General features: G+C 40.4%; 3 protein-coding genes across 6 annotated transcripts in view; 1 reads left to right on the top strand and 2 right to left on the bottom strand.

Annotated features, from left to right (window-relative positions):
• Positions 1-18,029, bottom strand: part of SLC17A9 (solute carrier family 17 member 9) — a 38,265-nt gene extending 20,236 nt beyond the window's left edge. Inside the window, exons 1-2 of the mRNA XM_035343819.1 lie at positions 18,000-18,029; positions 6,245-6,256 (exon numbers count right to left, since the gene is read on the bottom strand). The gene's annotated coding sequence lies outside the window, so the exon portion shown is untranslated. The remainder of the gene's footprint in view (positions 1-6,244; positions 6,257-17,999) is intronic.
• On the bottom strand, positions 671-9,642 carry GID8 (GID complex subunit 8 homolog). Of its 2 annotated transcripts, none has more exons than XM_035343823.1 (5): positions 9,510-9,642; positions 6,902-7,031; positions 5,518-5,714; positions 4,803-5,000; positions 671-4,473 (listed from the first exon to the last, which is right to left on the bottom strand). In XM_035343823.1, the coding sequence occupies exons 2-5, from the start codon at positions 7,017-7,019 to the stop codon at positions 4,300-4,302; spliced, it is 687 nt and encodes a 228-aa protein (XP_035199714.1). In that variant the 5' UTR covers positions 7,020-7,031; positions 9,510-9,642; the 3' UTR covers positions 671-4,299. The 2 variants fall into 2 exon arrangements, with proteins under 2 accessions (XP_035199714.1, XP_035199713.1); XM_035343822.1 differs by lacking the exon at positions 9,510-9,642 and adding an exon at positions 8,228-8,298.
• DIDO1 (death inducer-obliterator 1) overlaps positions 9,793-27,448 on the top strand; it is a 56,487-nt gene continuing 38,831 nt past the window's right edge. The window contains exons 1-6 of one of the 3 annotated variants that reach the window (XM_035343809.1): positions 9,793-9,890; positions 11,007-11,136; positions 11,251-11,345; positions 12,620-12,657; positions 25,489-25,676; positions 27,118-27,319. In XM_035343809.1, the coding sequence (XP_035199700.1) occupies positions 25,512-25,676; positions 27,118-27,319 (367 nt within the window). In that variant the 5' untranslated portion in view covers positions 9,793-9,890; positions 11,007-11,136; positions 11,251-11,345; positions 12,620-12,657; positions 25,489-25,511. Of the gene's footprint in view, positions 9,891-11,006; positions 11,137-11,250; positions 11,346-12,619; positions 12,658-13,987; positions 14,151-25,488; positions 25,677-27,117; positions 27,320-27,448 lie in introns of those variants that run through there. The other 2 variants (XM_035343810.1, XM_035343812.1) reach the window with 2 other exon arrangements.

Below are 27,448 nucleotides of genomic sequence, written 5' to 3'. Positions count from 1 at the left end.
AGCTACATGCTGAGAAATAAGCAAATGATCAGAGAAGTTGGCAAAAGGGAGATGGTTTTTAAATGAACAGCAACCCCCATGCAGAAATTCATCCGGGGGGGGGGTATAAGGTAGACGCATGTTATTGGAATTCCAGCTTAACACATGGAGCACAAAAAAAAGCACGGGATTTTCTGGTTCTGAAGTGCCTGAAGGTAGCGTTGTATAGCCCACCAGTACTTTGGCCAACCTTGTCCTCAACTTTGTAATAAGAAAGCCAGAGGGGAAAGGAGAAGAACATAAATAGGTTCTAGTGCTAAGATGTTGATCATGAAATGCAAATCCTTTTGAGGGTCCTGTTTGTATGCTTTGTTTTTTGTCCCTATACAGCTGTGCAAGTAATGTAAGTTACCTGACAAGCAGGGCTGGGGACAGACAGCTTTGCTCATGAATTCAACTGTGCCCTTGTCATTAAGAACTTTATGGCAGAAACTAATACAGACCAGTTGCTTTTAGATGGAGAAGATCTACAGTGCAGGTCAGAACCCATCACAACTTGTTGTAGTGCAAAGCAAGACATAGGGCAAATTGTTCCTCATTACCATTTTATATTCAGCCAAGTATCTGAAGGATGCTTTCAGCCGCTGACAACAGGAGGCCTAGCAACCCGTGAAGATACAACACACAGGGATCACACTCCAACTCAATTTAATAAGCTTCATAATGAACTTGGACAGAAAATGGATTGAAATAAGTTGAGCAACACTCATCTACTAGTCAAGGAACTTTTAAGTAATGCTTTTAAGCTTATATTCAAGCATACAAAGCATAAATTTTACAAATTAAAAACAATAAAATCACCCTAGAACAATGTAACGGCTTCCCCTATATGTACAAGGAGTGGAAAGGAGACAATAATTATTTCCAGGTCATTTCACAGACTTTTAATGCTACATAAGTGCTCTCCACATTCATTTCAATTTTTCTTTTAATGCGGGTGGAAGGAGCAGAAAGTGTTTCAATGAATTCATCTTAAGACTGAGAGAGGTACTTCACCTGGTTTCAAGCTCTGTACGTTTGCCTCTTCACAAGTCTTGAGAGGAAATGCTTTACTTAAAATTCTGCTGTTAAGTTTCTGCACAACAGCCTCTGGTTTTCCAGCTAGATAAAATTAAACGGTTCAGTAAGTATTTCTCAGAAAGTACTGCCAGTACTTCATCTTCATGGAAACCCATTATCCACAGCCTCTTACAAATCACTCCATTGTACAACAGAAGCAACCAGAGTTTAGCTTAGATTTGACAGGCAGAAAAGAAACATGGTAACAGCCAAGAGACAGTCATTAGGGAGGCGATAGGTTTTGGAGAAGGAGTGAGATTCGTAGCCTAATCAAAACACACTTGATATAAAGTCTTTCTGCAGAGGCATATAAGACAAAATATTTTACAACTCAACTTTGTTATGTTCATAGCATTAATGAAAAAAATCTTTCTTTCAGCAAAGGAAAGGCTGGGGGAAGAATGAGTGTAGTGTGCCACATTTAATTACCAGATTTGTTTGCCACCTTCGTGTTTGGAACAAATCTTCATACAAAAGTTAGTCTCATATTCTCAGTTCTAAATTAAGTGAAACAAAATATGTATTTTTACACTAAAGCAAACTGATCAAAGTGGCATTTAATAGTATTTGTTAAAGTGGTTATCTAACAAAAATGGGTTAACAAAATCCCATTCATTAGTAGTCACCAAATAAGACATTTCTCATGCATATGACAAAAGTTCATTCGTGTACTGACAGAGGTCTGTTTACTGTGTACAATATTTCCATAAATTATAATATGTTTCACAGCCCCTACCATTCAAGAATATTTCAAACAGATTATATATTATATTTGTATATGCAAACTATTTTATATACACTAATATAAAGATCCTTAGAAGTACCATTATGACTACCTTTATGCTTTCTCTAAAATGCATAGCTTTCGAATATTTTCTTGCAGTTACCAAAAACTTTACAGATTAAAGCTGCTTATCAATGTGGCATGTTCATAAAAACAAAGTGAAATAGTTCTATACTAATTTTATATTAAACTCCTTAAAAAACATGTTTATTTTTAATGGAAAAAAAAACAAGCTAGTGAAAATTCAAGTAATCTATGCTCAATCTCTGCCCAAATACTATATGAAATTAATGTAGCGTTCTAGAAGTACAGTGAACTTCTCAACCAGGACTGTAATACTGCATTTCTCATGGAGAAAAATGCTAGTCATGCCACAAAAACGCACCGCTTTCCACTTCATCCGGGAGAAGCTTTAGATGACATTTAGTAAATGAGTGTCAGAATGGAGGAAAAGCTGATCAGTTATACGTGAAGAAATTAGAGCTATTCCAGTTTTGTTTCTGCAGTTTCTTATTAAACAAAGTTACATTAACCATACAGTTTCTCACAAACTAAAAGTTATACATGGTTTTCAGACATCAACCGACTGGAAAAGGCCAAAAAAAAAAAAAGAGAATACAACTGTTAAAATTTTGGTGTTAGAATAACCAGTCTGGGTGAAGGAAAGCCAGACTGCTGTTGTAGTTGGGGGGTAACTGATAGCTTGTTTGTTGTGTGTCAATTTCAAGACCTCCATGCCACAAATGCCTTAAAAGTGCAGAACGAAACTATCAGTAATAAATGGGAACAAATCATTTTGTTATATCCATCATCTAGCTTAACCTTGGTGCTCTGCATCTCTAATAGCTGCTTAACAAACAATGGTTTCCCCCCACAAAATATAGCTACACAAGTAAACAGTGTTCACAGTAATGCAATCAGTAACAGGTTTTGTTAGTTTCCATAAATCAGGTGTATCTGCAAAGCTTTATACAGTTTAATGCGTAAGTATTCCAGTAAAATTAAGTGAAAACTAAGTTTCATTCTACAGGGTAATATCTACGATACTAGACTAGATTATGTACAGTATGGGACTGGTATGACAACTGCCCGTGTTTCGTGATGTTAAGCTACTTCACCCATCAGATCGGTCTTTGTTCAGCAAATCTTTTAATAACTTGATATACGGACCTAAAAATCTAGAGATCAATTTGGCAAGATTAGTGCTTTCTACCACCGGTTGTATACCAGTGAACAGTGCTGTAAAATTAAGTCGACCTGAACATCCCATACCCAGAAGATTACAATTTGTTGACTTGAAAGTCTGGACTTCACATGTAAAACGTTAAAACTATAATCCTAACTGGAGTGAGGACAGTCAGTAAACAAAGTAATACAGGTGAAGATGAACTGCATCTCTTCAGAAAGGTACGGAAGAATGGAGAAAATGGAAACTTCGGTCTTTAAAGACAGCCCTGCTCCGCTCAAGGCATAAAAATAGCCCAAGTAGCTCTAAAACTACGATTCTTATTCAGCAAGCATAAAGGCAGATCCTGCACAAGATGATACATCAGAGGCTTCAATTAGCATCTCTCCCCCCACTTCATTTCCTAACACGAGTACATCTTTTAGCTTACAAAAATCCAGTGGCTGTCAAAGCTTTGGTAGCCTGCTGGAATCACTGCAGCGCCTACAGCTGCAAATTCAACACAGCGGGGGAAAGGTCCCTGTCAGAAAAACTCTCAAACACCTCTGTGGGCCATTTTGGTCATTCGTGAAAATTAAGAAAGAACTTACTTCCAACAATACTCCTTGTGAAAAAGATGGGTCACTGATCCATTATGAACATAGCTCTCACCATATAAAGCACCAAAAATTCAGAAACAAGGAAAAAAAAAGTCCTTAAATTAAGATTTACAAGTTTGTACACTATTTCCTAGGCAAAAGGTTGACCTTACTGCAAAGTTTATAGATGAAAACTTGACCAGTTACTTTTAAGGGGAATGTATCTGGCTATAACTTAAAGGTACAAAATATTCACTGTTCTATATACATATTTCAAACAGGAGACAGTTAAACGTAACTGAATAGTTGCCAATATAACTCCATGTTAACTCACTGGCCACTAAACTAGGTATCAGTAGCCAATTAGAAAGCTTGAGTTTTGTACTTTTAAAAATGCTATTTTTTTCCTGTCTTCTTTTAATTGTTTTTTAAAAATGTATTATAGTGCATAGCCTAAGTCAGACTTTCAGAGATACAGCGCCTTTCAATGCAGTTTTTGCAGCATTTAAAAGGGACTTTTCTCCCTTCAAATTAGGTGTTCATTGAAAAATCTGAATTGAGTGCTGTACTGTAGTAAAAATATTTCAGTCACAGACTGATATAAATGTATACTGTGCAGTACTATGATTGTTTGATGTCCATCTGCACACATTTTACTTGGGTTCTTCAATCGTCCCCTTGCTGAGGTCTGTCATTTTGGGATATTTCACTTTCTTCTGGTCTAGCTCATTCTGAGCCCACAGTAGTAGTTTCAGTAATTTTGCCAACTTGGGTGTTGATTCACGATTTTCATAGTCTAGAACAGCTTGATTAACCTCACTCCAAACCTGGAAAAGAAATACCAGAGTTTAGCGGTAGTTTTCCTACGATTAACACTGGTCATGTCACACAGACATTGATAACGTCACACACAGCTTGTGGGTTCCTCAGAATGCGGCCACGACAAAGCTCCATACGCTAAAAGCCTGGAGAAAACAAGGGAGAGAGCCAAATGGTTGATTACGGTAACATCAGTTTTGTGAATCCTGCTTAAGAAATACTTCTGTTCTTTTGCATACCGCTACGTACATTTTTCTAAACACTTCAAAAATATTTGGACATGATTTTTAGCAAAAAACAAATAAAAGATATCAACTTCCTTTTGAGAAAGTACTACCTTCTGTCGCTGCATCATGTTAAGCAAGTCTCCAAATGGTGATTCTTCAGGATTATCGAAGGCGAGCAAAGCCAATGTACGCTCCATTTCTGTCAGGCATTCCCGGCTCTCCTCGCCTTGCTCTGCTAATTGGGTCTGAGCAAATTCTAGAGCGGCTTCTGTCTCACGCTGCCGAATCAGTTCAATCAAATGCTGTTGCTACAAAAAAAAAAAGGCATAGGCATATTAGCTAAACAAATAAACAATTCTTCAGTATTTGAAGACCATAATCTTCAGTCATTGGTATGTAATTTGAGACAAAATGCTAATGCATAATTTGACAGTTTAAAGTCAATTCTAAATGTGTTAAACAAGGGAAAACCGACCTGTTAACAAAATCTACTGAAAAAGGTGACCTGATGCTTTCAAGTTCCGTGTTTTAGACACATATGTTACTAAAGGAACTACAAGAAATCCAGATTAGTGATAATTCTGAGGCTGGTAGCTCACAGACCATTCTGTCTGTTAGATATTTTCATGTTACTGATTAATTTTATATGATAGTCACTGCACCATGACACAAAATTTCCCACGGCTACAAAATGATGCCAAGAACAATCAGTAGAAACTGAACCCACATTCAGTCGCAAACCCTTTAACATAGCCCTAAAAGCCTGCTTTTTGCAGTCCCTCAGCAACCCCTAAAACAAAATTAGGGTTTGCAACCTGTCCTTACCTGCAAATGAAAGTAAAGGTATCTGTTCGTATCTAACAATTCTGGATGGAGGCTGTTTATTAATGCAATGGCTTCTTGAATCTGTCCTTTCAATATCATTTCTCGAATTTTTATTCTTTCATCAAGAGTCTCTAAATCAACACTGGGTTCAATTCCAGATTCCATTCGAAATTTCTCTGCCGCTTCCTTAAAGCCCTCTGAAATAGAAACATTTTACCTATAAGATCAGTTTCATGAAACAACATAAAAAAAAACAAAAACACCAGCTTAAATGGAAAGATTTCAGGATTGCTCGTGTATTTTTGTGATTTAAATAGGAATTCTGAACTTCTGAAAAATTCTTATTTATGTATTTATGTAGGTATCTAATCCAACACGCATCTAGCAGTACATGCCTAGTTCATTCTTAACTCAAGTGCCCTCATTCTCTAAGGATGTGTGCCAGGTGTATTCCAATACTTCTTAACTTTAAAGCTTTAATAGAACAGTGTAACTATTCCAAAATGGGCTCACATTCTCAAAATTTGGGTGGTTTTGTTTCTCCCTCTATCCCATCCACGTTTATACAGTTTTACTAAGAACAATCAGGAAAATAAGATTAATTTTGCTTTTCTAAAAAATGTAGTGTTAGTATGAGAAAAAGTTGTAACATCTATTCTAAACCTTAAGTTATGCTTTCATACACACAGAAGTGATTTAGCATACTTTACTAGGCCACTAAAATGCTCTTCCCTCGTCCCAGAAACTCCAGCCATGCACCAACGTAAACAGGGGTGTAGATCAGATATAAATGCCTCCGCCCTGGTAGAGCTTACTCTGATGGTATGCATCATAATTGCTAGGGACAACTTCCAAGAGTTTTTGATTGCTTTAAGAATAAAGTGAGGCTATGTGCCGAAGGGCTTAATATTTTTGGTCTCAATTACTTTAAGAATAGTGCTGTTTCAGAGTCTTCCTAGACAGTTAAAGTTTGCTTCTGACAGTTGTTCTGTGCAGCTTTAAGAGTGCTATTTAACAACAGCAATATGTCTTAAATTCTGTTTTAATTGCACAAAAAAGTTAACAAAAATAATCCGCTTTTGTATGATAACAGAATTCCTAAAAATACTTTTTTTAATCTTTCAGCACAAGAATTAAGGTTAGCAAGTGTAATTTCCATTGCATTATATCTGTTAAGTATCTGATTTAGTATAACTGAGTCAGCGTCCACTTAAGTAAATACAAGAGCAGCTGCATGCTGCTAGGAGAAACCAACAGCAGTCGCTGAAACTTTAAAGTCTTTAACTTCATTCTATGTAGTAACACATTCTAACCAAAATAATCTGTCCTGATAAAGTAAACAGTATGCACTTAAGAGCCTCCCAGCATTACTACTCATTGTTACCTGTCACAAGGTAGTTCATGATAAGGCGGTTCATGTCTGCTCTCTGAATATGCAAGTTATTAAGCTTTTCCATCCATTCATCTTTCGTGATTTCATCAGGTTTTTCTGCATAACTCATCCTGGACTCTTACTATAAAGAAGAAAAAAAGCGTTTCATTTTACACAATTCAATTAAAAGCAAGTTTAACGTATACAAACACTCTGCTACTACTATCTTTATATCTAATTAGATCTTTTTAATTAACAATCCCAAAGACATCCTTTTATCTCAAACCACTTTTACATTTTTCTCCTCCACCTTCCTGCACCTTGACACCTACTAGTCAGTTTCTAGGGCTTCTTTCATCCACCATCAGAACATGAAATTTTAATACCATCTTCCTGTGCTTACTCTTAATTCCAGTCCAAACAAATCTTGTATAAAAGTTATACAGGACACACAGCACCATGATGTAGCGCTAATAAACCATGGTTTATCCAGAAAATTTCTAACAAGCCTCTAAAGAAAGCTTACTAAAAAGATATTTGCTCTAAAGTTTTCAACAGAACTTGGACTAGGTAGGTACATATATTATACAGCTACAGAACAGCACACGGTGATTTATCCAACGTAGAGCAGAAAAGCTTATACTAGGTAAGTGTGGCTGTTCCCACAAGTACCCTGTCAATGCCAATAAATTCTCTCCTAGTATTTTTCTCGACTATACACTGTCCTGACTTGGAATCAAAGCGCTTTGATAAATCGCAAGCCGGCATTCAACCACCTCTACCTTCCAGTCACTACGACAGGGGCGGCGAAAGGGGGAGGAGAAGGCGGCGACAACAACAGCAACAGGCACCCGATGGCTCCCGGGCAGCCAGGAGCGGCAGGGCGCGCTCCCACCGCGGCTCCTTCCCCACACGTTCCCCTGTTCCCAAACCGTTCCCCTGCTCCCAAACCGTCCTCACATCCCCAACGCCCGCCAGGCAGCGCCAGGCAGCACCCAAGGGCCCCCGAAACACCACAGCACCCCCCGGGCCCGCTCTCCCCAATCCACACAGCGGGAGAACGCGGCTCCGCGATCCCCCCACAGCCCCAGCCCCGTCCCCTCAGGGCCCCCCGGCCTCCCCCCGGGGACCTCCGGCCTCCCCCTTCCCTCACCCCACACCCGCCCCGGGCCCGCCGAGGCGCTGCCCCCCGCGGCCCGGCCCTCCCTGGGTCCGGCCCGGCGAAGCTCCCGGGCTCGCCAGCCCCAAGCCCGGCACCTCCCCCTCGCCCACCCCCAGCCTCCCATCGAGCTGCGGGGCCCTGGGGAAGGAGCGGAGCCGCCGCCGCCGCCATCTTACCGCGCACCGCGCTCCGGCACCACCGCGGGCCCCGCCGCCGCCTCCGCCAGGCCGCGCCGCGCGCCGCGCTCTCTCGCGAGAACTCGCGCTCTCTCGCGAGATCTCCAAACCTCTCCGCCAATCAGCGCCCGGAAAGGAGCGAGAGAACGCAACCAGCGAGACAGCCGGAGGGGCGGGAGGACCATAGAGATGAGCAGAGGTGGGGTGGCTCGGTACCATAGAGAGGGAGGGCGAGTCCGCCAGGGTTACCATAGAGGCGGGGCGGCCGAGCGCGATCACAAGATGGCCGCCGGCCGCCTGAGGCAGCCTGGGGAGGGGGCGAGGCGAACCCGCTGTGAGCGCGGTGGAGGCGGCGCGGCCAGGCCTCGTCTGCTCCCTGCCTGCCCTCAGCAGGCTCCGTGCTAAATGCACCAGCTGCTGTGCCGCTCCTGTACCCCTCAGACACTTTAATTCATGTCACATTGCGGCCCCCTGTGGGACAGGGACGCCAAGCTGTAGCCTGCAGCCTCTGGCAGAGGTGGTAATATCAAATCATTAAAAAGTCACTGATCGTGTCCCTGGTCTGGTGCAGTGCAAGCACACCGCGCTGTGTGAGGGTGGAACTGCTATACGCAGACACAGCGGGCATCACACCAGCAGCCTTTCCAGCACGGTTATTTTCGTGCTGTGTCTGGCACGTGTTGGTCATTTCAGTCTTGACTGCTGCCCAGTTGGCCCTACCAATCTTCCAGGATAATTCAGATGGAAATGGGTCTTCTACAGGTCACAGCCTGGTGTATTAACGTAAAGTTCCACCACTTTCCAGTCATGATGCAATGCCGGACTGTGAACTGTAGTAGCCAAGGGCTCAGATTTACAGTCTCTGCCAAAGTTTGTATTGGCTGCTCAGGAGAACGAATAAGCTCACTGCAGCTAGATCCAACAGGCGTTGGGAATCAGGGCACTCCGTGGAAAAGACAATAAAACACTACAAGTTACATATTCAAATAGAGAAACTGAATTAAGAGGTACAACTTTTGAGTGTGAAATACTACAAATGAAACTTCTTGTGAAAATGTCATTTCACTTTTACGGAGTGGGAACAGGGCTATCATTATTCATTTTTCACTTTTGTTGTTGTAACTGTGCTCTAAAACATAGCTTCCAAAACTCAGGGCCATTACAATTGTCCTTACGCTGAAACTGAGAATCTCTACAGTTTAATCAATAATTGCTTATTTTAACAGATTTCTTCAAACAAACCTCAATGCTTATAAAAAACACAAAGTTTGTGACAGCAAACTTCAAATATGAAGTACTTCCTGCCAACAGTTGTTAGCCATGTGACAAAGAAAGCCACAGCATAGTAAATACCACTGTTGATTGGAGCGGGCTTTTCCTCAGGCATCAATCTAAAAATACTCTTAACTAATTTGACTCAAGGAAAAACAAACCTTCAGACTCTATTTCTTGTACTTCTGAACCTCGTAAAATCTCTTATTTAGATTCATTGAGTCTTGTCAGCTCCTCCCCAAAAGGTGGGGTTTCTCAGGAGATTCTCATTAAGAGGGAGAGAGAAGAGGAAGGTGTCCCCTTAGAAGGGTTTCCTGAGCTTGCTATAGAGGGAAACACCTCAAGCAGAGAGGAGACTGAGTGTAACTGTTATTGCAGTTGCTATTGACAGGTAAAGATCAAAGAATAGCTTATAACTGTTTTCTAAAAAATAGAATAGTATATTAAATAAGTAAGTTAAAATGTGAGCTGATTTTTGGCAGCATGCTTGATTGTGTAGTGCTCACAATTGCTTTTTCATGGGTTAGGTTATTCAACCAACTGCAGCAGAACTTTGTAACCTATTAGCAGAATATCATCACTAGATGTATTCTCTTCTCCTTTCCTATGTTTTCCTATGCTTTTTATGGTAATGTCTTTTAAACTTGTATTCCTGGCTTTTAAACTTGTACTTCACTGAACAGATCATCCCTTAATCATCCCTTGTATAATACCTGCTGCTGTCTTCAGTGAAAAGAAGCACTTAGGTTCACTGTGCTTTAGTCTGAAATACTCAAAGATTTGGAAATACCAAATCCTGTATGGCTTGCATAGCTTTTCTTTAAGCCTCACACAAGTAAGAAGGGAGTAGGAAAATGGAGACAGTTGTTGCCCTGCAATAATTCAGGGCAAAAGTTTCCTATATCGTTTCCCCTTTTTCTAGTATTAAAGCCTAACATCTGTTTAAAACATCACATTCTCCACAAATGTGGAACAGAACAATTCTTTTATTACTTAAGGAAAGTCTTTTGCAATGTTTTTGTGCCTTCAAAGCTCAGTTACAACGCATGGAAGCAAGCTATCTTGCTTTCTAGAAATATTCTTGTGACTTTCGTATGCTATTGTCCTAGAAGAATGTTATAGTAATGAGGCCAATAACAACATAGAATTTTGGACTTTAGGGAAAGACTACAAAATTTAGAATAAAAGAAACTTGGATATCTGCTAAAGTAATTCAATGCATTTTATAGGACTTCTGTGTGATTTATAATTTGATAAACTTCTTCTCAGAGGTACTTTGAAGGCAGATATTTGTAGTTAAGTGGAGTAAACCATAAGTCAAAATCACTAATTCATTAAGAAGTCGCTAAAACCCCTGTAAAAAGATACACTGGGGGAGAAAGTTTACCCAGAACTGGGGAGAGTGGGGGGAGGACAGACTCTAAGTTTCTGTCCCTTGGTAAGGGAGGGGATTGCTTTCATGGTGAATATGATTAACCCATCGTAAAGTGCTTCTCTCTTCATCTAGTCTTTATGAAAAATGATGCATCAGGAGCCTTGAAGAATCAAGCACTCGGAGGATAACCTACTTTGATACCTGTTGTATCTATATTGGCTGGACCCTGGGAACACAGGCCTTTTTGCACACACAAAAAAAGGTAAAGCTGGAGCACAGCCGGTGAAAATAGTCTCTTCTGGTTTAGTGATAAATTATCTGTTAACAAGCAGAGGTGGAGTAGGGATGAGAACTTGCTTGTTTACTTTTACCCTAGACTTGTCATGGATTAACTCCATCTCTTTACCTGGCTGTAGAAACTGACTCCCCAGAACACTCACTGAGGAAGAACTGAGAACGGGTGAGCATAAAGTAAGTATCATCTTTTAGGACTTTTAAACACTGAAAAAGGTTACTGTCTTGGTGAAAGGAAAGGTGCAGGAGAGAGCAAAAGTCACATCCCTAGGCTTATTTTTACCATACAAACCCAGTTGTGGGGAGATATCTTCATGTTTCGCAGGTGCCTTAGTGCCTGTTAAAATAGTAGATTTATGGTAGTGCCTAAATACTCTTTTGTGAGACAACATAAGTACAGCACAGAGTTTTCTTTCTTTTTAAAATGAAAAATGACAATTAGGGAAACTCAAGGGATAAACAAATACAGGTGTATTAGCTGAAGAAGAAAGTCTCTGTGCATTGAGTGCCTGATAGTAGAAAATATTTTGGAAAGCAGAGGAAAAAGTTTTAAGGAGAGCAGTGCTGAGGATTTTGTAGACATCTTAGTGTAAGCTTTTCCGGTACTTAAGAAGGAGAGATAGATAAGGTGCTTATTAGACCATTTTAGAAGCTGATTGATAGTCATTAATCTTTCTGCTAGGTTTCTCAGCGGTGTTTTCAATTCAAACCAGTTAGGAGCTATGATCATGTTATGTAAGGGGATGCCTAAACCAAGACAAAACTTGAATTATATAGACCATCAAAAAAGCTGTTTCTGTGTGTTGCTGGGACAATGCAGATTCAAACCAGTAACCCAGGAGTAAATTTCCTAAATTAAGGGAAAACAGGCTTTAATACAGGAAAAGACTGGGGAATGAGGCAGAGTGGAGGTGCTGAGGATACCACTGAAGCAAAGGAGACACAGGTGTTTAGTCAGGAAAGATAAATACTCTGCTATGGTCTTAGTTAAAAGGCAGTCTTTAACACAAAGCTGTAGGTTGTTTTTTTTTTTTTTTGTGGGTTGAAAGTGTGATGTACTTTACTTAGTATTCACTGAGTGTGCAGGCAAAATGATTATTACATTAAGATGGTATAAGCTTCTTACCAAATGCGTGTAGGAAGATTTTAATACTCGTTTCACTGCTGAATCCCCTGTTGCAGGCATGCCCTGTTCACTGTTGGCGTGCAATTCCTTGTTTTGCATGTTCTCTTTCCCTCAGTGTATCCTTGTTCTGAGCACCCCTGGATGCTGCAGTTGACCATTAATAATACCGGTAGCTTTGCCGAGGGCATAAGTCACAGTGGAGCTTGATCTACTAAATCAAAAGGTTTTTCTCTCTGTGCCTTTCATTTATGGTAGCTCTGTAATTGCTGATCAAAAATTAAACTACTGCTTGCTTTTAATGATGGTGTCTTACACTTTTATACAGGAATCTGTTTCTTTTACCTCTTGGTGCTCCTGTGTAAAGTAAGTATTAATGCTGCCCTGTTTTACAGTTGCAGGTGAGGCTGACTATGCTGTCAGGAAAAAAAAAAGCTAATAGTAGCTTTTCCATCATCATTCTGAACTTTTACTCCTTAAAGTCTCATATTGTGCTCTAGAATGTAGACTTCTATAAAATGTAATTGAATCATCCAATAGGAAACTAATTTCATAGAATTAATGCTAAGTATGTATTTTCCTGTTTTCTTCTCTTTCCATTTCTTAATTCATCTTGGTAAATGCTGCACCTGTTTGGAATACAGCTGAAGCTAACGTTACCAACCCATGAGGAAAAATGTGCAGGACTGTGAGCAAAGAGCCCAACCTCACACCTCCATTTTATCTCCAAGGCTCTTCAGAAGTGATGTCTATGTTGCAAGCTTTTGCATGGCCTCATGAGTGCTCCTCTAAATCTTGGCACCCCTCAGGCATCTTACAGATATTTCTGGATGCTCATATCACAGATGCTTACAGTAGGAACAAAAACATAAAGTGGAGCTAATGCACTCTAAGTGTTTGTAGTAGTTTGTCTCCTGGAGAGTTTTTGAGGAGCCTAGTCAGTTTAAAAGGTTGGTTTATTGGGAAGCCTCTGTGTGGTGGATGAGGTAATGCGGAGTGCTTCCATGGCACTCAAGGTGTGGAACCTAATGTGGAATATATCTGTGTGGAACTCCGGACCCAGGAGTAGGCATTACTGTAGTAGCTGCTATTTAATTTTCTGACAGAGATGGAATATAGGGGAAAAAATAATAATAAAAAAAAGTACATTGGAGTAAGTGGAATAAGCACAGGTGGAGAGCATAGCTGATGGTAGCAGTTGGGTCTACAGGCCACAGACTCCTCTGCCATATAACTTCTGTCACAGAGGTGACCTTACAGTGCAAGTCACTGTAAGCAAGAGTATTTGGTGTGGTTTTGCTCTGGCACTCGGAGCCTCACAAACACGCACAAAACCGCCATTCCCGTGAGGTAAGACACCCGCTATTTTTGACGAGAATAGCGAGCAGGTGCTGTTCACCCTGCAACGCGTTTCTGCTGAGGAGAACGGGGCGCCTCACGCTGCCCCCGGGTGTCCTGGAGCAGAGCTGCGGCGGACTTTGTGGGGCAGGGGCTGTGTGCAGCTGAGGGGACGGGAAATTTGTTGGGCAGGAGCATTGTGGAGCTGAGGGAACGGGAAATATGTGGGGAACGAAGGCTGGAGGCCCCGAGCCGGGCCCTGCGCTTTTCCCGCCCAGCCCTTCGCCGTGAGGCGGAGCCGGCGAGAGCCCGAGTCCTCCGGGAGCCGTGCGCAAAGCGAAGCGCGGTGGGCGCTCTAGGCGGCGGTTGGTCGCCACGTCGGTGTCTATGGTAGCGGGGGAGGAGCGGCCCCCGCCCAGCGCTCCGGAGCGGTTGCGAGGAGGAAATGGCGGCGCGGCGCGGCTGAGCCCCGCGGCGGCGGCGACGAGACCCCCCCCCCCCCTCCTCGTCCCCTCCCCGCGGTGAGTGAGGGCAGCCAGCCGCAGAAAGCACCGGGACGTGAGGAGAAAAGGAGCTGAGGAGCCGCGGGGGAAGGGGGGCGGGCGCCTCTTCGGGCCTCGTCGCCTTGTGGGGCTCGGCGAGAAAATGGAGGCGGGCGGGCGGGGAGGGCCGGGCCGGGCTGAGGGGAGGCCCGGCGGCGCTGCGCGGCCTCCTCACAGGGCATCGCCGGGCTCGGGCACGCCGTGGGCCTGGTCAGCTTCCACAGGAGGTCGGCGACTGCGTGCTGGGGAAGCCAAAAAACCGCCGCAGCCGCCCCGTAACGCTGCGGTCGGGCCGGAGCGCAGAGGACGGCCTTGCCCAGGCAGAGCGGGCTGGAAGGGGGGCTGCCCCGCTGGGGGGACGGGACGGGACAGGACAGGAGAGGACGGTTGGGAGCTGAGGCGATCGATGTCACATCCGAGCTGACGCCAGCAAGCTACTCTTTGACGTCGCGACCGATCCAACCGCCGGCCTGTTTTCTTTCGTTGTGTCTGGGGAGTGGGGGGGGGGGGGGGGGGGGGGCCCCGGGGGGGCACCGCGGCCCCCCCCCCCCCCCCCGTCGGTGAGTTACACAAAAAAATGAAGTATTGTCACGTTCTGGCGACCAGTTCGTTCGGGGGGAGAGAAGGGGTTGGATCTTTTGCTGGTGCTAATCGTTTCCTGGGTTAAATATTCAATAAATTCGTTATCAATAACTGTTATTTCCTCCACCCCTCCATACCCCCCGCTAATGTACTTAAACACTGTCTTTTGGAGGTGATGGTGTTTTAGAGCTGCTTATTTGGCTTGCACAAAGCTAATCTTTGATTGTGACCAAATTTTGTTTTGTATAATTACATAGCTTTCATTTTATACCTCCAAGCGGTAGCTTTATTGGGCAGGATAGCTATACTGGGCTGTATATAGCAGGTGAAGAAGATCCTTAGTTTTCCATTTTTATCTTGGAAAGGGCATTACAATCTTTGTTACAAAATGTTTATATACCACACTCTTAATGCTGTATATTCATAACTAAAAACAGTGTAACACTGTTTTTTTTGTTTGTTTTTGGATGGGCTCTCACATTTTCCTTTTTCTAGGAACTTAAGGGAGGCAAACATACCAATTCGTTTTATTTAATATAAAGGGATGTGTATAGCATTCCCAAGTTCCTTTTTTATTTCCTGGATAATTTATTTGAGACTCCAGAAGTAGCTTTTTTCAATCCTTAATCATCACAGCCTTATTTAAACAAGTTCTTTGGCAGCTGATATTCAACTACCTTGTCCTTAATTTTGTGAGAGCTCTTTCACTGTTTGTTTATAATCTATTTTACACAAGGTTTTTATTGTAAGGGGTGACTTGACTTGATACAGCTTCAACTGTATGGTGTTGAAACTTCTGCAAACAAAACTTACTGTTTAAGCAGGTGAATTGCTGGTCAATGAAAAATGGCAATGTGTAGTTACTGTACAAATGTAGCATGCACTGTGTTAATTGTAATAGATATTTTGGGTTGTGCTCCACTTTTATATATGCCAGCCGCTCGTTATCGTTCTGTGACATTTGGAACTTTCTATAGGAATAAATATAGATGTGCGCTCAAAATAGCTGCTCAGAGTTAGGCCTTAAAATTTTTCCCTTAAGAGTTCCAGAAACATATTGCACATAAAGGCTTTTGAGTGCACTTTGGTGGAAGAATAAAGGCTTGTATTAGCCTTCAGCCTACTTTGAGACCACATGACTCCAGTGACTTGCAAATCAAGTAACTGTTGATTTCAAGACAAGAGTTTAAATATTTTTTCCATATTTCCCGTTTTTCTTTTTAAAGGGACGTTTACCTTCTGTTGGTATGCAGATGAGCTTTTTGTTCTGCTGCAAATTTATGTACGCTGAAGTAACAATGGATTTTTAAAACTGTTCAGGTATAAAATACATACAATTCAAAGAATACTTCAGAGGGTGCTTTTCATGTTTTTTGTTTTTTTTTAAGTTATTATTTTTATTAAAAAAGGTAAACAACAACAGCAAACTCCTAAAAGCAATGCTAATAGAACCGTATGAGCCCCAAATAGTAAATGAGATTGAATAAGTTTTCCAGCGTGTGATGGACTCGACAAAAGATAATCTTTGTTCTACTTAATCCTACTTCACTGCTGAGATTTTCTGGAAATAGATTGTATTATTTAATTTCAGTTTATATCTTTATAGTTGTAACTTTTAACTGGGGGTTTTTAATTCTGTGCAGCTTGAAACTTCAACCAGAAACACTCAGCGGAGAGAGGAAGGGGAAGGATTACAGGGATTAAGTTAAAAGATTATGAAATTTAAGTGATAGAAATAGAAGAAGACAAGGCTGTACTCAGAGCAAGATTAGATGGTTCCTAGATGATGGAAGTAATAATATGTCTGCACTAGTTTTACTCTCTGGTGCACTTTTTCTGCCTAGTGTCTTCTGTAGCGCTCAACTAGTAGGACCATGGCAGAAAGTTTAAGGACAAGATTTTAATATGAGTAAGTTTAACCTAGTTTATGCAAGAACTGGTTACTTTTTAGTGAGATCTCAAGCTGATTTCTTAGGACGATAATTAATCTACTGTCAATTACACTTTAAAGGTTATATTGCTATTATTTTTTTATCTAATACAACTTCTGAAATAAGTGAGTGCTTCACAGGTTTTACCAGGGATAGTGTCAAGAGTATTGTTAGACTTTGAGGCTAAGAAATACCTTAAAAATTCCAGTTAGGGAGTTAAAATGCAAATATTAAATGTGTATTATGTGTGTTCTCATGGCAAACCCTAACCAAAATTGGGAATAGAACTGTCTAGTGTATTTATCATGACATAATCGGTATGCTGTAATTACTGTTTCACTGAATTCTGAAGGAGAAATTAATTTCTGTTTTGCTTCATATAATGAAGCCTTTTTGATGGAATAAGATATATGATAACTGGTTTCAGATAGTGTATTTTAGCTCACTTATTATAAATGAAATTAGTTTTAAAAAGTGTAAAAAAAATGTAGGATTTTTCATCAACAGCTGTGCTCACAGGGTCAGAAATTGTAATCTTGCAGTTGTTCTGAGTCTATTTCTGTCCACTCAGTTTTGCTGACAACACTGATGAGACATGCCAGAGGATACAGATTAGTTTAAAATGTAATACTAATATTTTTTTACATGTAATGTTTTAGGATGTGTATCTAGTTTGTTGTAACAATTCCAACTAGACCAATAGCCTGCATAACTACTAGTTTGTGTAAAACTCCTGAAGAAAAGGGGATTTTAAGTATGGTGTAAGTGTTCAAGCTGAAATTTGTCAGTTCTAGAATCATAATATTGTGTGTTTAAAAATAAACAAGGTACAGGATATTGAAGAGTTAAACTGTAAGGATCGTAGACCTGACCTGAATAAACTGTTGCTGTTCACTTAACAACCTAGCATTCTTAAGTCACGATAAAGAACCGAAGAAACCGATTTCTTCGGCACTTCACTGGATGAATGCCAGGTTGTGTGAATCACCTTCGCAGAGCTTTTTGGTTCCTTTGCAGCTGCTGAAAATAGTTTTCAGCGCTGCTGAAGAGGTCAAGTTTTGTAACAGAAATTGAAAGTTAGGCAGATAAGCCATATATATTTGTAAAGTATTTCTATTCAAGGTGTTGTAAAAGAATGGTAAAGATTATTTTATAATGAGTAATACCCAATTGCAGTCAAAGTTTGTAATTGGTATTTCTGTTGCCTAATTTTGGACCATAGCATATAAAAGTAGCTTGTACTGGGTGAGGCCTTTAGGTTTCTTTTATGGCAATTTTTTTTTTCCTGGAATCTAAGCTTTTGAACACAAAAAGATTCCTTCTCTCCTTCCACCCCCCACCCTTCTTAATGTAAAAGGGAAAAAAGAGCAAAGTTATCTACATTGCATGGGATTGTGCTTATAGTGGTTCTTAATCAGCAAAATTTGCCACTTCTGCTCATACTGCTCAGAGCCTGAAAGAAGAACCTGACCAAAAAAAAATCAATTTTATTTTATTTGGGTAAACTTTAATTGTTAGGTCAGATATGGGATTAGCTTTCATATAAGGATGTTAATTAAGGCTTTAGAGAGTATTACAGGAGTAGTAAAAAAACTAAAGTAGTAAGCCAATAAAGTCTCTGCCAAGTCTTTCAAACACCCAGGAAACTCTGGGGTTAAAAATACTAGCGGTGCCTATACTTCTCTTTCCTCTGAAAATCAGTTCATGTATCATTACATACAGAAATCCTAAACTAAATGTGAATTTTGTTTATCAGATGTGATTACAGTTCAGAAGATGTGGAGTGTGTGAAAGTGCATTAAGTTCAGGCTTGGCTGTTACTAAAATTTGGTCGGTACCATGGCTGGTTCCAGTTCTTTCCCCAGGTATTAACAGAGCTATGCTGGCAGAAGCTCTCATGGAGCCCCTAAGTTCTGATCTGTTTGCTGATACATCTCTGATCGTTCAGGGAGTCTCAGTTGACTTTGTCTTGCTTCTTCCCGAGATAAAACTGCTCCTTTATGCGGAAGGATGTAAAGGTGTGTTGTTAGAGGTTTTATGTTATGTGGGCAGCCATGCTGATAAAGCTGCACTGCACCAGGATGGTGCACACCTGCTGCTCCACCCTGTAAACAGAAAAAGTCCAGGTAAAAGTACAGTTCTGATGGTGTCATTACCTCGGTGAGAGGAGCTTATGCCAGCACTGCTCTGTTAATTAGGGACTGTACCCCTTAACGTCCCTGACTTGTGCAACATGACAGTGAAAGTCTGTAGTGTAGAAATGAGCAGTCTTAAATAAAATTGTAATGTTGGCCAGGTGGGCTCGTGCTAAACCACCTTGAATATTTCTATGAGCAATTGCTGTTTAGCTGAATTCAGCTGTACAAACTTCACTTTGATTGAAAGTAGTGTTTTTTTTGCTACTCAGAATAAAATAAACTTGTAATGCTTGGTGCTGTCCTTGTTCTGCTGCATTACTGAGTGGTCCATACTTTCTTATTTCATTGCCTTTTTCTGATCCTGTATGGTACAATCTGATACAAGAATATTTTAGAAATATTTTGCTGGGGAAAATTATTTCCTAGGCTGAGAGACAGAAAAATAAACTGAAGTCTGTGTGTATTTTGTGTTGCACAAACTGGGGAGCTACTTCATGCTTTGTTTTTCCTTGAGATAGATATTTTATACCGTGGAGTTGCTCGTTGTCTTTTCTAAGTGTTACTGTGCATGACAGTTCACTCTGTGAGCATGGTAATAGGATTCCATGCATACACGTTAAACTCAACACTTCCAGGAGGTCCCATGTTCACTGCCCGTGTGCAGGGTTGGTGTCCTGTGTGTGCAGTTCTCCCTCAGGTGAGGCTGTGACCACGGCCTTCCTATGAGGCTCACGTAAGGTAAGTGAGTAGCCTAAAAGAAACCCCAAAGGATGCTGGTGTGTAAACTTGTTTCAGATGCAGAATAGAGGGGGCTTGTATAATGAGTGACTGAAGACGTTTTAATTTGGAAAGGTTAGTTTCCTTGTTACAAGAGCAAGGACCACGTGAAATATATGTGGCTGTTTCTAAGGGAAACTATTTATTTGACTTCTTGTAATAAATCCATGTTCTCAATTATCTTAAGAAGTAAGCTGCCAGATTGGTTTGGTTCGCTAGGGAAGTTTGTTGTCAGTCTAGTATATTTCTTCAAGAACTTTAAGTGGAAAAAATGATCTTGTGACATTTACAAATGTCTTCAGTCTCATTTTTCTTGGGAGAAAAACCTGGGAGATAATAGAACACCTGTTTCTGCATCTTCAGATTTTTTTTTAAAAAAATGCAGTTAATGTTTAAATTTTAAGGCATGCCAGGTAACTGGCATCAGCACTGCATGCTGATTGTACTTGCTGTCCTGTAAATGCGCCCAGATCCGGGTGATGCTTTTTCCTAAGGTGGCTGCATAGCATAACGTTTGTATTTGCCTGGATGGATTACTGCTTCATGCAGGAAGAGTTGACAATTCTTAAATTAGAATGGGATATTTCTGAGGGTCAGGGCTGTATCACTGAGTTACATGTTACTGAATTGGCATCATTGAAATTACAAAGAATATTAACGTGTTAGTTTTTTAATGGGTAATAATGTGTTGACTCTGGAATAGGAAGAAATTTGCTGCCACTTTGAAATTGTTAGTATTGTGGCTTTATAATGTGTTAGGTTTATTACGGTCTTAGTAATAATTTAGCGTTTAACTAGTCAGCAAGGCATTTACAGATAAGTGCTGCAGTTTTTGTAGCATTGTCTCTGGTTTTTTATACCCTTAGGTCTAATAATAAGCAGCGAAGCACTTAAATCTTATGCAAATCATGTTTTTAATGTGATCCTTCAAATAGTTTTTACTGGCATAAAATGTATTTACTAGGGATGTTTGGACTTTCACCTTGAACTGCAGTGTGTGTAGAGAAGTCAAACATAGTAAATCAGTTGGGGTGGGAGTTTGAGCTCACATCAGGTTTCCAACATCTGGACTTAAGCCTTATGACCGCTGCTTTTCTCACTCTGCCCTCTTTTTATCTCTTATGTCACAACATACCTGTTTCACTTTGAAAGGTGACTTCCTTCTTTCAGAAGGGAAGATACTGTAAGCAGAATCTGTAAGCAGTGGTTACATTTTATATGAAAACAAAAAAAACATATAGCAGTTGAACTTCGGGAGAAAATTGGTGCACTGCACAGTCTGAGCTCCCTTAGCATGGATGTGACTTTTGTCAGGTTGTGCATGTTGATGTACACCTGCAAACACCAGATACACTGAATCAGCCTTGAGATGGACTTGGATCAAGCAGTCCTTCCTCAGAGGAGTGGGGGCATGTCTCAGTTTCATGATCTGGTTTCTGTTGCTTCTCATCTAAGTAGTCTGTTCCTGCATCTTTGCTGAAAGAGCCGATGGAGGGGACTGCGCTGCAGCCTTGTGCCTACATGGCTTTTTCCAGTGCTGGTGCAGAACCTTTTTCCTGCTGTTCTTAGGGTCACAGGTTTGTACCTTCTGCCCATGGTTGGAATGAAACTGCTCATTTATGTACAAAGTAGGTTTTGCCCTACTGACTTCCTATGAGCTGCTTTTGTGATGCTTGTTGATACAAGGGATTATTTCTGTTGCTGTGAAGTAGAAAGAGTGCTGGTTTCCCAGATGTCATCTTTGACAAATGGGCATGCAAAAATCATTTTCTAATGGGATCAGTCTTCCAGCTAGGAGTAGCATCATCAATTAAGCCATACCGACATTTTTTTTCCACTTGCATCATGAATGTTTTCCTTAGTTGAGTTCTTAATCAAAATTTTCTCATGTGATGCTGACACACTCAATAGGAATTTTTCAGTGCTTAAAGGAGGTCTTGGCAAGATCTGTGTCTACAGGGAGCAGAATGAGCAAAACAGCATTAACTGTGGTTGGAAGCACTGTTACATCATTCTGGGAAGGATGTTTTCTGTCCATTTCATACCATCCTGCTGTTCCTTAGATATTTAAGAAACCTAGTATTTTGCTCTTTGGTTCTAGCCAAATGCCTTGCATGTAGTGCAGTCTCATTCTGAAGAAACAGAAAAATAGAAGCAAAGGCCAGTTCCAAGTCATTCTAATTGAAGCTAACGTTTAAAATCATGGCCCAGACTGGTTTTGTGTCAGGATGTGGAGTTGAAACTGGTCACTGATGAATGATACCTGTGTTTAATAGATTTTAATTAGTGTAAGACCTTTATTAAGCTTTGATTTTTTTTGCAGGTGCAAGCACTCTCCTGTCTTCTTCCTAACTTAGTTTTTGGAAAGCTGCTGAACCTTAGATTGGTTCTTCTGATTGTTTGAGATTTCTGGCCTGTCTTTGGACCCTGGCCACTGAATATCCCCAGTGTATCTGAAACATTAACTGGAGCTGAAGTCCTCTTACCAAAACAAAGAAAAAAGCCTTTTTTCCTGTTACAGTAGAAGGAAGCCCCCTTTGTTAGGTAATGGGGCTGACTGAATCAGCTCCTCATGGAGTCTGTCAGGAATCTTGAGTATGCAGTGAGTCTTAATTGTGTTGCTTGTGGAGGGGTGTATTGTGTTTGAGATCTCTTAAAGTCAAATACAACTTTCTTTAAGGCAAGCAGTGAGATGAGAGAACTAATAGGTGCCAGGTATTCCTCCTTTGGCTAAAGTATTCATGCAAGGTGCTTGTGTAGCCTGTAAATTGTTAGGCACAAGAACTTGAGCAAATCAGAGCGTTTTGTCTTAGTATTGAAGAGCAGCACTCACATCCAAGAACATAAAATAAGGTGCAATAGATTTTGCCTTCTAACTGTGGCTATCATGAGGATTAGCAGTAATGAGAAGAAAAAGATCACTATTCTCTCATAAAAAGTCCTCAAAAAAAAGTTAGTAAGTGGAAACTGAAGAACTTGCCAATTTTGTCATGGGTTTTTGCTTGTGCACAAGTCCTTGGATGAAGGAGAAATGAGGCTACTTTTGATTGCTTTTAGTTCATGTTAAAGGTATTATTACCAAGCTGTCTTTCAGTATCCTATTTTAGAGTGAGGTCTTCCTAGTTAATTGACACAGGAACTTCATCATGCAGTTAAATAAGTTTTGAAAAAGACAGAATCTTTATGCAGTCCGTGGACACACTGAATGATTATTACCTCTCTAGAGCAAATGAAGTGGAGATGCTGATTTGAATATGTAAGTGATTCGTTGAATGGACCTCTGTCTAAAAATAGAAGGACAAAATGATGGAGAAATGTAGCAGTTCTTTAAAAGCTTTGCTTGTCGTCATCAGATTAAGGTGTTACATTGAGGCATCTTAAAAAGGGCTTAATGAAGTTAGCATTCAGCAGATCCAGGTATCTTCAAGTTGCCTGTCCTGCAGTTATCCTGTATTGGCATACGTCTGTGTAACTGGCACAGATAACTTCTTTTCCTTGGTCTTTTTGCTTGAGATTTCTAAAGTGTTGTGTTACAAAGATGGCAGTGCATAGTGGTATGCTTTTGATGAGGTTTTGTCTGAAAGTGACAGTGATAATATACTTACAGAAAAAAGATTACAAGCTTTCCCTTTCTGTTTTTTCGTCGTTGATTCATGAAGACATTGGAGGATAGATACTTTTTTTTTATGTGTATTGCATGTCTGTGAACAAGAGCTTTTGCAGTGGCAGGATTCAGAATTTGGGAATATCTTGTCTGCCTTTTTTTGTTCGATTGGCTGCTGATAGTCCCTAGAATTTCTTCAAGCCACGTAGGCTGAATAACCCAACTTGGCATGACTGAAGCACTTTACCCGTAAAATAACGGGGGAGGAAGAACCTACATAAATACTTCCCTGGCTGAATATCCTTTTTCATGATACTCTGCATCATTTTTTTGTTCCAATTCTAGCTAAGTGACTTTTATTTCACTGGAATGCTCACGTTACAGTTTGCAAGTTTAAAACTGATCGGATTTTGAAAAGGAAGTCTTGGCTGAGGGGGCAGATAACGAAGTGCTGCTGGATAAGATATGATGAGCTCTTGCTGAGGGCCTGACAGTGTGCACAGGTGGAGTGAGAGGGGCTGAGCTGATGCTTAAAGGGCTCTTGTACTCCACGCGTGTTCTTGCGTGTCTTTGCACTAGCTGTTTGTTTTTCCTCCTCTTGATCCCCTTTGGCTAAGTTTTCTGCTGGATTCATAAACCAAATCTATTGATAAAGAATTCAGGTGGACGTTTGTGGTAAACAGGGTTGGGTGCATGTGACATGCAACACCGAACTGTGAGCAGGGGAGAAGGCAGTAGGAAAGTAGCAGCCCACATAATGTTGGGGCTGCACTTGTTCTTTGTAGTCCATAAATGTGGATTTAGTAGGCAGCGTGGATCCCTCGTTTGATGTGGACGTGTTGTGTTATGTAAGCAGTTAAATCAATAGACCTGGGATTTTTATTGGCAAAGTTTCTTTCCCTCATGAAGGGGAAAGAACTGTTTCCTTTTTAAGAAAGCATTGATTTGTTTTTCCAACATTATAGTTGGCCTTAGGATCTTACATATTTTCACAATGGAGATCACTTATCACAGAAGTTGCAAAACCAGAGGATTTCTGAATAAGCAAGAGTATATATGTTTATTATTAACATCTTGTTGTACTGCACAATCATTTTTAGAGATCATGGTCTAAGATTTTCCAAAGGTACACGGTAGCCTTTCTAAAGGAGATGTGGCAGAAAGGCAGGAGGATGTTGATCGGAATTGTCTGTCTGGGGGAAGTACAGCAATTTTCAGTTTCCAGCTAGAACTCAGTTTCAGAAATGTGAATAATGTGCTGTATTAGGAGGAAGAAAAGAGTAAGTTTATCATTAATGTTCAGCTCCTTCAAATCCAGGTAACCACTTCGTTGCTTCAGCTTACATTTGTCAATATCTCAGTAGCAACTGAATAGTTAACTAGTGAACAATCAAAAATAATACCAACTTTGGAAATCGTCCAATACCTGTTTCTCTTCCCAAGTTGCTGTATGTTATAGTGAACATTTTTTGCAAATGGTTTGTAGAACATTTACTTAGAAATGTCAACGGGCTTGTTACGATTAAAAGTAATTGTGAGTTCAGGCTTTGCGCTTTTGTTTTTATAAGCTTTGTTTTTCAGCCTTTTTAAAGGCATTTGTGTTTAGCCCATTTTTAAGATGCAGTTCTTCAGGAGCTGAATAATAAGTAAATAAGTATAATCCAGACCAAATGAGGATACTAAATAATAGAGGAAAACAAGCATGTTATAGCAAATATGGGGGTTCTGTAATTTAGTGTGTTAAGTGTAATAAATTTTGTCTACCAAATTTGAAATTACTTTGAAATTGTAGTTCTATTAGAGTTTTTTCCTCTAGGTAATAGAGGTAATAAATGTATTAAGAAGAAGATAATATCCCCACTTCTTCCCCCCATACTCCACCCTCCTCCCCCAAAACACACATTCCTGAATAGAATTTAAGCTTTCAATTATGTTAAAAATATGTGAAATTAAAACTGTGTACTGTGCAGCCTTGCCACTGGGTGGGGTATGACTATCAGACTGAAAAACGTATTGCGTTCAAGGAGCCAGAATATCTCTACCACCTCTGTGGCTCAAACCTAACTGTAAAGAGCGTGTTGCACGCATAGCCCTGCATACCCTGGTGCTTAATTGTGCACTATGAAATCCAGCCTTTCTTTCCACAGTTCCTTCTGTAGTATGTTATTGGATACGTTATTCAAAGAGGATGCACTTCTTGCGTGTTTAAGAAGCACGGTTTGTTTTCACAGTTTAATATAAGTGTTGAACAAGAAGTGGTTAGCTGATTTTCCCTCTTCCTTTAGGAATATCACTTAAAAATTGCGTGATGTGTGATGAGTTGGAGATTCTGAACAGGGAGATTGAAAGGTTATTACAGAGCAGCAGCGTGGAAGAAGGCACTTTTAACTCAGACTGTCTTCAGCCATCAGTGACTGACTCCTTGGATGTAATAACTGATTCAGACAATGGAGCAAAATGCATATTAGAGCAGGTATTCAATGACGTGACATACAGTACTAGGGTCTAAGATTAGGTTATTCTGCTGTCTTTTTTCTGTTTTTTTCATCCTTTTTCTCCTTGAGTGGGAATGGTTGGCACAGGTGAAGAATGTATATAATCTGTATAATCCTCTCCAGAGAAAGTGCAGAAGTGGGAAATGCTGATGCAGCTTTATATAGTCATTTTTTCAAAATTTCCATTCCCACAGTCATGCAGATTGAGATTTACTGTTTATGAAATAAGCGATCCACTGATGACAGATCACATTTGGGGTGGGGTTGGTCTTTTTCCGGTCCCTGTATTTGGGATAATGACGTGGCAACAGAGAGTACCTAGAGATTATCATTGCTAGTAAGAAGTTTCTAAACAGCAGATTATTACCAAAATCTGTTTTTAATGCTTCAAAACATTGATAGATGTTTTAGTGATTTCCTACACCTAGTATTGGAGTTCCCATGCAGCTCTAATTGCAGAGTCCTGACACCAGAGTCTGTGTCCATTATTACTGTTCTTTTGTCTCCACCTGATTTACCAATTCAAAAGTGACTTTTCTTATCCCGTTCATCTCCCAAATTCTTTTTCCAGTGTTTTGCTAATGTGGCAGACTTTTGGGGGTTTTCCTGCTGATTTCCAGCCTCATACTCAGAAGCAAGCAGTATTCATGCTTGTTCGCCATTTCACGTGCGAATTGGGACCCCGGCCCAAATAGTTGGTCTTGTTCAGTTGCTTTAAATAAATGCCTTGATTCTGAAATATTTCCCCAGGGTTAATTTTTGGGGGAGAAGGTTGTAGATATTAATGTCATCTGCTGTTTGAAATAAAGCTTCAGAAATGTTCTGTATTGCAAACCCTTTTTAGTAAAAGGCACAGCGATAGGGAATATTCCTTAATTCTGATACTCAGCTATAATTTTGTATAATCCCACCTTGCAAAACCATTGAGTAGCCACTTCGATTAAAGTCCTCAAAGCTGCACATGTCTTCTGTGATGAAATTTAGTACAGACTGGGCGTGCCAATGTAGTTTAAAAGTATTTCTGCATTTTCATTGCACAACATATGCTTACTAAATTTCATTCAGAATGCTTTTAAATACTGGAAATGGAACAGACTTGCTGAATACAGCTTGTTACTGTGAAAGTACTATGAAAGTCTTAATGTATTAATTCAGAGTGAATTGATGAGATGACACTTGTATTCTGAATTTATTTGAAAGGTCTAAACTGTTGCTAAGTGGTGGAGGTGGTATTTTTTTTATTTCCGCTTTTTGTTCCTGTTTCAGTGTCTTTCTGAAAATATAAAACTGTCAAAAAGGCAAAATAACAAAAGTTGGTTTATAAAGTAATGGATACAAAACAATTCCAAGCTTAAGTATACAGTGGTAAGATAAGCTCAAAGGTACATTGGTGTCTTATTTTGTCTCATTTTTTTCCAGGTGTCAGCAGGAAAAGGACAATTTTCGGTATTTGGTCCTGCTGACAGCTCAAAGACTCAGTCTGGCACTTCTGAATCAAGAAATTCAGCATGTGCTGAAAGGATAAAGCTGAATGACTCTGATCGTTTGCTGCCCTCCTCTGGCTCTCCTTTTCATTTGTCTCAACAGGGAGAAACCATTCAGACATCTAATGCTGTGTCAGGTAAAGATACAGAGGGCATTGAAGACATTTATTTCTTTACATTTTATCTGGAATTTAAATCTCAATTTGGATTACCTCTGCCTGTAGCTTTTAGCATTTCTTCATCTTCAAGGTAAACAAAGATGTAAA

This window comes from Oxyura jamaicensis, chromosome 20 (genome assembly GCF_011077185.1).
Source record: "Oxyura jamaicensis isolate SHBP4307 breed ruddy duck chromosome 20, BPBGC_Ojam_1.0, whole genome shotgun sequence".
NCBI classification, from domain to species: Eukaryota; Metazoa; Chordata; class Aves; order Anseriformes; family Anatidae; genus Oxyura; species Oxyura jamaicensis.
Note: the sequence above shows the minus strand (reverse complement) of the source record. Positions and strands in the feature narration are given on the sequence as shown.